Source organism: Orycteropus afer, unplaced genomic scaffold (assembly GCF_000298275.1).
Source record: "Orycteropus afer afer isolate SDZICR_OR568_19922 unplaced genomic scaffold, OryAfe1.0 scaffold00672, whole genome shotgun sequence".
NCBI classification, from domain to species: domain Eukaryota; kingdom Metazoa; phylum Chordata; class Mammalia; order Tubulidentata; family Orycteropodidae; genus Orycteropus; species Orycteropus afer.
In genome coordinates this window covers 1002872-1012907 of record NW_006922259.1, presented here as the reverse complement: position 1 = coordinate 1012907, position 10036 = coordinate 1002872, and the positions used below count along the sequence as shown (strand labels likewise).

The window sequence follows — 10036 nt, the reverse complement described above, 5'->3', positions numbered from 1 at the left end:
CTGCCCAGCCACTCAATCAGGCCCAGCTAAGTTGACATACAATCTTAACTACCACATTTAATAACAAAATTTCAGAAATGTTCCTGGCTTCAACATGTCTTCCATTAATGAAAACACAGAGCATCAATCAAAATTCAAAGCAGAAAATTATTGGGCCATGAAAGGGTTAATTTATTTGCGACTATGTCAGACTTAATATTGTACTGGGACTTTGACATTCTATCCCTGCATCTCAAGATTGATGGTCTAGGAGGAGACTCTCTCCCTCCAAGCTCCAAATTCACCCAATCATTACATATCCCAGTTGACATTTGACATCTCCATTTTATAACCCAAACCCTTGCAAAGTGTCTGACTTTTTTTTGTTTTAGTTGTGACTTGCATGAAACTTTACAGAGCAAATTGGTTTTTCATTCAACAATTCATATACATTTTATTTTGTGACATGCATTCTTCCCACTTCCTTCTTGTATTTATCATTTCCCTTTGTCTTTCTTTCTCATCCCTTCCCACCTTTTTAGCTTTATCCCTGGACAAATGCTGCCCTTTTGATCTCCTGTGGTTGATTATTCTAATGAGTGCATACCTTTCTGGTATTATTTTTCACTTTGTAAGTTTGTCTATCATTTGGATGAAAGCTCAGCCATGGAGATTGAGGTCAGTTCCCAGCGTAGAGTATGTCTAAGGGCCACAGTCTCTGGGGTTTCACCAGTCTCTATTAGACCAGCAAACCTAGTTTTTTTTATTTTGAATTTTGTTTCACATTATTTTTTCCTGCTCTCTTTGAGATCTCCTATTGTTATATTCCTCAGAGCAGTCAGCAATGGTAAATGGGTACCATCTAGCCCTTCTGGTCTCAGGGTCTTGGATGCTAGGGGTTCACATGGTCCATTAATCCTTTGTACTGATAGTTTCCTTGCATTTTAAATTTTCTTCACTATTCTTTGCTCCATAGATGGGGAGAAACCAATAGCTACACCTTAGATGGCCACCACAAGCTTTTAAGACCTTAGTCACTACTCACTAAAGAAGGATGCAGAGCATTGTCTTTGTGGACATGTTACGCCAATTGTTCTTAGTGCCCCCCCCAAAAAAAAAAAAAACAAAAAAACTAAGCCTCCATGGCCAATGTCCTTGGCTTTTCAATATACATTTTCTCACAACCAATCTCTCTACAAATCATGTCAATATACCTTTGAGATATCTCCAGAAGTTGACCACTTCTCACCACCTGATATACTTCCATCTGAGTTCAAACTTCCACCATCTGTTATCTTATTGCAATAGCTTTCTATTTGGCTCCCTATTTCTCTCGTGCTCCCCCAGAGTCAGATTTGAGTAATGTAATTTCCTCATTGACTTCTCATTTAAGCAGAATACAATATGAAGTCCTTGTCAGAGCCCTTAGGGCCCCAGGTAAACTACTAGTCTCTGAATGCCACACCACCTCATCACCATCCCTGGAACATGCCCACTCACTTTTAACTTAGAATCTTTCCTCTTACTATTCTTTCATTGGAATAATCTTCCCTCAATATGAATATGATCCTTCCTATGTCATTAAGGTCTCTGCACAAATGTCCTCATGCCAGAGAAGCCTTACCTGGATGCACTAGAAAATAGTACTCCATCTCTCTTTAGCTTTCCTTCTTCCATTTTTTTTTCTTCATTGCATTTGTCACCATGTGAGACATTGAATATTTATTTGTTTTTTATTGCTTGTGTTTCCCAACTGGAATGTAAGCTCCAATGGTGTGGTGATTTCCTTTTATTCACATCCCTGTCCCAAGTGCCTTGAACAGGGCCTGTGATATTGTAGACTCTCAACATTTTTCCATAATGAATGATTGAACAAGGGTTCATCCTGTCATATACACCTGAGCAATCATAAAGGAACTCTGTTTTGGTTGAAGCACAGCTGAAGAGAATTCAGTTCTCATTCCTGAGGAAGCAAGAGTTAGAAGCTTAATGGGAATGTTGTTGCCCTGTGATACCACATTTCTGTGCACCAGAAAACCATGTTTTTTTTCCCACTTTGATTCTTCTTACTCAAACTTAGAGCTTAATGAGGCATGCTTAACAATTATTATAAAACTTATATAATAAAAATTGTTTTACAAGAATCTGAGTTTTCAAGATCTTTTCTATATAGATTTATATCTCTTTGGCTATTGATGTGCAAGTGAAATTATGATTTCAATGTTTTGATTTGTCAAACAAGCCATACATAGTTTGTGCCTAAAACCACAAAAACCAAACCCACTGCCATGGAGTTGATTCTGACTCATAGCAACCCCCAGGGGTTTCCAAGGCAGCAAATATTTATAAAAGTAGATTGTACCATCTTTCTTCCTGGAACAACTGGTTGGTTTGAACCATTAATCTTCTGGTTAGCAGTCAAATGACTTTGACACCACCAGAGGTCCTATGCTTTGTATCTAGAGTCAGAGAAACAAAATTGACAATTAGAAGATTGTCTTTGATTATCTCCTACCACTCCTCCCATCAACATCCCTTTAATGTTCTTTGATCTTTCATAGCATCTTGGAGTTTCCAGGCTCCTTAAGTTATGGATGGAGCTCAGGTAGTGTAGTGGTTAAGACATTGACTGCTAACCAAAAGGTTGATGTTTTGAACTAACCAGCCCTCTGTGGAAGGAAGAAAGATAAGGCAGTCTGCTTCTGTAAAGATTTATAACTTTGGAAACTCAATGGGGGTTGCTATGAGTCAGAATTGACTTCATGGCAGTGATTTTGGCTTTTCTTAGTAAGTTATGGTTATGTTGCATTACCTTTCTGAAAAGTCATTTTGAATTAGATAATCATATGGTCTGCCATGCCAGGAGTGACAAATTCAAAAACAGTGGTGTCACATTCATCCTCAAAAAGAAGAATTTGAGATGTCTTCTCAGGCACAATGCTGTCAGTGATAGGATAATATCCATACACCTAAAAGGAAGACCAGTTAATATGTCTATGATTGAAGTTATCTAATTAAAAATGGCCAATACCAGTTCATTTCAGCTTACTAATCCCTAGGATATAGATCTTTATGCATTGCATTTCATTTTTGATGACTTCCAATATTCCTAGATTCATATTTTGCACATTGCATGTTCTGCTTATTAATGACAAAATGTGTTGTGGATCCTTTGTTCTAGGACAACTCATATCTCTTTTGTAAATAGATATGATGTAAAAATAACTGATTAATAAATATGTTATTAGCAGGAAATTTTATAACTAGTAAATTATATTTTGAGATGGAAGCTAGAGCCCTACTGGCATAAAACATAGAAAAAACTGACTTTTCTGAAAGGTAATGCAACATAACCATAACTTACTAAGAAAAGCCAAACTCATGGCCATCAAGCCAATTTTGACTCATGGCATTGCAATTTCTAAAGCTGAAAGAACTGAAGGAAAAAATTCAAGCCTTGAGTTGCAATACTTATAAATTCTATGGGCAAAGTATTGAAAACTGCAAGAAACATCAAAAGAAGATGGAAGGAATATACAAAGTCACTGTTATCAAAAAGAATAGGCCAATGTTCAGCTATTTCAGGTGGTAGCATATGATCAAGAACCAATGGTACTGAAGGAACAAGTCTAAAGTGCACTGAAGGAATTGGCAAAAACAAGACTCCAGGAATTAACAGAGTACCCACTGAGATACTTCAACAAACAGATGCAGTACTGCAGATACACATTTATGCCAAGAAATTTGGCAGACAGCTACCTGGCCAATTGAGTGGAAGAGATCCATATTAATGCCCATTCCAAAGAAAGGTGCCCCAACAGAATGTGGAAAGTATTGAACAGTATCATTAATATGACACACAAATAAAATTTTGCTGAAGATAATTCAAAAACAGTTGTAGCAGTATGTTGACAGGGAAATCCCAGATATTTAAACTGGATTCAGAAGAAGACATAGAATGAGGGGTATTATTGTTGATGTCAGAGGGATCTTGGCTGAAAGCAAAGAATAACACAAAGATGTTTACTTGCATTTTACTGACTAAGTAAAGGCATTTGACTGTGAGGATCACAGCAAATTACAGATAACATTGCAAAGAATGGGAATTCCAGAACACTTTTAATTGTGTGATGTACAGAGGAACCTGTACATAGACTAAGAGGCTGTCATTCAAACAGAACAAGGGGATACTGCATGGTTTAAAATCAGGAAGGGTGTGTGTCAGGGTTGTATCCTTTCACCATACTTATTCAATCTGTATGCTGAGTAATTAATCTGAGAAGTTGGACTATATGAAGAATCCTATATCCTCAGGATTGGAGGAAGACTTGTTAACAGTGTGAAATATGCAGATGACACAAGTTGCTTGCTGAATGTGAAGATTACAGTCTTCAGTATGGATTGTATTTCAATATAAAGACAACAAAATTCCTCACCACTGCACCACTAAGCAACAGGACAATAAATGGAGAAATATTGAAGTTGTCAATGATTTCATTTTTCTTGGATCCACAGTAAACACCTATGGATGCAGCAGTCAGAAATCAGATGTCATATTGCACTAGGCAAGTGTGCTTCAAAAGACCTCTTTAAAGTGTTAAGAAGCAAAGATGTCACTTTGAAGACTAAGGTGCACCTATCCCAAGCCATGGTAGTTTCAATGCCTGATATGCCTGTGAAAGCTGGACAATGAATAAAGAAGACTGTGAAAGAGTTGATGCCTTTGAACTGTGGTGTTTGTGAAGAGCACTAAAAATATCATGGCTGCCAGAAGAATGAACAAATCTGCCCTGGAAGAAGTGCAGCTGGAATGCTCCTTGAAAGTGAGAATGGCCAGACTTAATCTCACCTACTTTGGTCATGAAGTCTGGCCATTCTTGCTTCCAAGGACATTCTGGCTGCACTTCCTCCAGGACAGATCTGTTAGTTCTTTTAGCAGTCCATGGTACTTTCAGCATTCTTTGCCAGCACCACAACTCAAAGGCATCAACTCTATTTTGGTCATGTTGTAAGAAGGGACCATTCCCTGGAGAAGGATGTCATGCTTGGCAGGGTGGAGGTCGACGAAAGAGGGGGAGGTCTTCAACGAGATGGATTAACACGGTGGCTGCGATGATGGGCTCAAGTATAGCAGGGATTGTGGGGCTGGCGTGGGATCGGGCAGTGTTTTGTTCTGCTGTGCATGGGGTCGCTATGAGTCAGAAACAACTCCACGGCACTTAACAACAACAACAACAACTTTGGTCATGTTGTCAGAAAGAACCATTCCTTGGAGAAAGGTATCATGTTGGGTAAAGTAGAGATTCAGTGAAAAAGGAGAAAACCCTTAATGAGATGGATTGACATAGTGGTTGGAATGATGGGCTCAAGTATAGCAAGAATTGTAAGGCTGGCACAGGACCGGCAGTGTTAAATTCTGTTTAAGTAAGGTTGGTATGAGTCAGAGGCAACTGAAGGGCACCTAACAGAAAGAGCAACAACAACAACCGCAGAACTAAAGAGTTGTTAGGTGCTGATGAGTTGATTATAACTCACTGCAATGCCATGTGACAGAGTAGAACTGCCCCATAGACTTTTTTTTGGCTATAATCTTTATGGAAGCAGATTTCAGGTCTTTCTGTCACAGAGCTTCTGGGTGAATTTGAATCACCAACTTTCTGCTACAAGCTGAGCATGTAACTGTTGCACCACTAAGCCACATTTATGTACACAATAAATAGGTAAAGTAGAGAAACATAATTAAATTTAAAAGAAAAAAGGAAAGCCAAAGACCCATGATTGTAATAGGATAGAATACATGCATACTTTAATTTAATATGCACTCATTGACTCACTTTTCATGATTTATCTTATGAAATGATACTCTTCCACAAGTACATGATGAAGTAGAAGATGAATACCTTCCTTTAGACCCACTTTAATACCACGTTGCTGAGATCTTCACAACATTAAAATGTTCATTTCCATGACTTTCATATAAAAATAGAACTCATTCTTAAAACTGCTCAACTTAAGTAACGTGCTTGTGAACAAATTGTTTAAACTGAAACTCTTCAGCTAGAAGTATCTTCATTAATTATTCCTTCATTCTTTTCTATTGCCATTTTTTAAAACACAGTCTGTTCTGTAATCCCTCCTTAGGGTGCCAGAATATTGTGACATCACAAAGTGAATGGTGACAGTTCCATGGTATCCATCAACACCTCTTTCTATACTCCACTATTTGAGATGGCTTAGAGATAATTTTTATTTTTCAGATAAGCTGATAAATCTTCAACAGAAGTTTCCAGAGCCTCTTCTTAAAACAGGGTACCCCAAACCTAATTCATTATTCTAGAAACTCTGGAGGGACCATTTTTAGTACTTGTATTATGCTTGAAACTCGACATCAAGATCTTTATGTTTTCCAAAACTTAAGCATGTGTGTCTGTATAACAAAATCTCCAGTTAATTGCTTTTGAGACAGTCAGGGGGACAATGTTAGTGATTTTTTGAGTATTTCCTACTCACTGAAAAATTGACTTCAATTTCTGTTATCTCACTCAGTTATTAAAGAGAACATTTAATTTGTATTGTCCTCTGTATTTATATAGAATATATTCAATGTTTGGACATGTTTCAACATTTTGAAACCTTTATAATATCATTTTTGTAACCTGCCTAAAATTTTATTCTATGTGGTACATATTTAAGTCATTCATATATTTCTTATAATCATTGTTTTTTTTTTCCATTCTATTTACTCATTTCTATGTGCTTACAATTATTAAATTGTGGGATATTGATTCCAATGCATAATGGCCCCAGATGCTCCTTAGGGTTTTCAACATTGTGACCCTTTGGAAGCAGGTTACCAAGCCTTTCTTCCTAGGCACATCTGGGTGTGTTTGAACCAATCTTCCAGTTAGTAGCTAACACTTAACCATTTGTGCCACCCAGGGGCTCTATTCCAAACATAAATAAAACTTTATTCTTCAGTATTTCTGAAAGTAATTCCATTAGTTTTGCTAACTACTTTAACTCACCCTACATTATATTATAAAGAGACCATAAAACTTTAAGAGTAGTAAATGACTTCCCAAGGCTGGTCTAAGGAAGTAATTAGTTCAAAAAATAGATCAGTGGCTCCCACCATTCGGTACACATGAGAATCATTAGAATAGCTGTCAGTCAGATTCCTGATCCCCTTGTCCATGGATTCTGATTCTGTAGGTCCAGGATGGGCACACAACTGATAGGTTTTGTGAAAACCTTGAGTGATTCTAAAGCAAGTGGTCAGACAGCCACTCTTTGGAAACACTGACACAGACTTGAGATGACACATTTATAGGATTAAAAGAAATGAACCTCTTATGTAGAAAACAGCACTGGCAAATTTACTTGACTCGACATCCTATCATCATTCCTCTTCATTTAACCAATGGGGGATTTTGAAGTTCCTCCTGTATGCTAGCACTCTGGAGGCAAGGAGTGCAGATATTGTCAGTCTTTTCTCTTATAGAACCAATGTGAAGCTTGTTAAATATTAAAGCATCCATGATCATTATGTAAGAATGGTAGAGAGGATTGATGGGTATATTCCTTGTCTTTCAAGAGTGTGTAATCTAAAATTATTAGTGTGAAATTCCAGAACAGAGAGAAAAAATAGGTTTAAACATTTTCTTTTTCTTCATATTAAGGGAAAAAATGTGACTAAGCAAGATTTGTTGACTTTTCTGAGCCCCCGCAGATGTTACTTATGAATGATAACTTCACTGTGTGTATCTCTGTATTATCTACAGCTGTGGTGCTTCTACTCTCTACTTAGAGGAATGACACCTCCTCATCAACTTTTTCAGTGCACTTAGAACTTCCTTGTTCCTGAGACTGTAGGCAAGGGGGTTCAGGAGAGGGGTGAGAACGGTTCCAAACAGAAAGAGACCCTGATTCAGCTTTGGTGTCTTGGCAGCTCCAGGTCTCATGTAAATGAACATCCCTGGACCAAAATAGAGACCCACCACACAGAGGTGAGAAGAACAAGTTGCCAGAGCCTTGTTCCTGCCTTCTGGGGAGTTCATTCGGAGAACGGCAAGGAAGATGAGAGCATAAGATGACAAGATGAGTGATAAGGGCAGCAGCAGAACAAGGATACTTGTCACCACCACTGCCTTCTCATAGGCTGAGATGTCCTCACAGACGATCCTAAGGACAGCCATGACTTCACAGAAGAAATGGGGGATCTCTCTGGGGCTGCAGATGTGGAAATGCAAAGTGAACACAGTGTGACCCAGGGAAGTAAGTGCTCCTCCAGCCCAAGACATGGCAGCCATCTGCAAACAAACTCTATGACTGATGATGACTGAGTACCGCAGGGGACTGCAGATGGCCACATAGCGATCAAAGCACATGAGAGTTATGAGGATGCATTCTGCAATGGCCACACTCAGGGAGAAGAAAATCTGGGTCCCACAGGCCAGGAATGAGATATTCCGCCATCCAGAGAAGAAGTTTGCTGCCATTTTGGGGACAATACTGGAGGTCAAAGTCAAATCCATTAAGGACAGCTGACTGAGCAGAACGTACATGGGGGTGTGGAGCCGGGAATCCAACCAGATGAGCATGATCAGAAGAGTGTTGCCAGTGAAGGCGGCTGTGAAGATCAGGAGAACAATGGAGACCAGGGCTGTGATGTGTCTAAACTCCAGGAAGAAGCCGAGGAGGGTGAAATCTGTAAAATCTGTCTCATTTCCTCTCCCCATGGCTTTCCATGATGACAACAGAAAGGGAAGAGATTTGTAAAAGTTTTCGTAGAGGTGAAGCAATTAATTATTAATTTTTGTTTAATAATGTTATAATAACAGTGGCAAATATTAAAAATTACCTATTGAATGAACTGTTGTTATTTCTCTGTGTTCACTGCCAATGATTGTGCATTACTATACTTTATAAAACAGAGAGATAATAGTCTAATGCATTCAATTTACTTTTCATTATAAGATATTTCACATTACCACAAATGTCTATAATTATAATTTTTTTACGACTATAAAATATTACATTGTATAATAATCCACAATCTCCATTTGCTAGCCTTCCAACTTTTCACTATTTTAGAAGATGATGTAATTACTGCTTTTGTGCAAGTATTTTCATCTTATCAGTAAAAATTTTGAGAATTTTTTTTCTTTTTTCCAGGTTAACTATTACAGATTTTATTTGGGTGAAGGAAAGCTTTGTCAATTTAATTTATAGGAAGATTTTTTCCAATTTTTAATGCTGCTGCTTTATTCAAATCTTCTGTCTCTGGGTGTAATAATTTAAGGGAAAATTTATCATTAGGGCTCCTCTTTGTACTATGCATATTATGGTTATTAAGTTTTTTTTTTTTTTAAATTTTTAGCCTAAACGCCCCAATTTTCTATCCAGGGAAAACACTAATTTTACTTACATGATCTATATATTACATTTAAGGAGTTCTGGTGGTACTGTGGTTAAAGTAATTATCTGCTAACCATGAGGTCGGAGGATTGAACCCACCAGTTGCTTTGTAGGAGGAAAATAAAGCAGTCTGCTTCCATAAAGAGGTATAGCTTTGGAAACCCTATGAACAGTTCTACTCTGTCCTAAAGGGTCACTATGAGTTGGAATCGACTTGGTAGCAGAGTGATTTGGATAGTACATTCAGCTTAAATATCAATAAGTCAGAAAATTTTCTTTCCACATGATCTTGTAGGCACTACACCACCAAAACCAAAAAAACCAAACTCACTGTTGTCGAGTCAGATCCGACTCATAGAGACCCCTCCTTGGGTTTCTGAGGCGGTATCACTACGGAAGTAGATTGCCCAATCTTCCTTCTGAGGAGTGGCTGGTGGAGCTCCCATGTACCAGGAGTACTATTCTTAAATACTTATTACAGAAATTATGTATGGCAGACACATAGAAAACTTTTAAGATTAATTTTTCCCCAGACTTACTGACTTTTTCATTCTTAGACTTCCTTAGCTGTGTATACTACTCTTCCCTGGTACATGTAAAACTCTTTAAATATCTGCACAAATTTTTGCCTAGATATAAC

General features: G+C 37.9%; 1 protein-coding gene across 1 annotated transcript; it reads right to left on the bottom strand.

Annotated features, from left to right (window-relative positions):
* Nucleotides 1-7778: 7778 nt before the first annotated feature.
* On the bottom strand, nt 7779-8717 carry LOC103210939 (olfactory receptor 56-like). The gene has a single exon (XM_007956849.2). The coding sequence runs from the start codon at nt 8715-8717 to the stop codon at nt 7779-7781; it is 939 nt and encodes a 312-aa protein (XP_007955040.2).
* Between the last annotated feature and the right edge of the window lie 1319 nt (nt 8718-10036).

Excerpts from the sequence above, each read along its gene's own strand:
- LOC103210939 (XM_007956849.2), bottom strand. The coding sequence starts at position 8,717 with ATGGGGAGAGGAAATGAGACAGATTTTACAGATTTCACCCTCCTCGGC.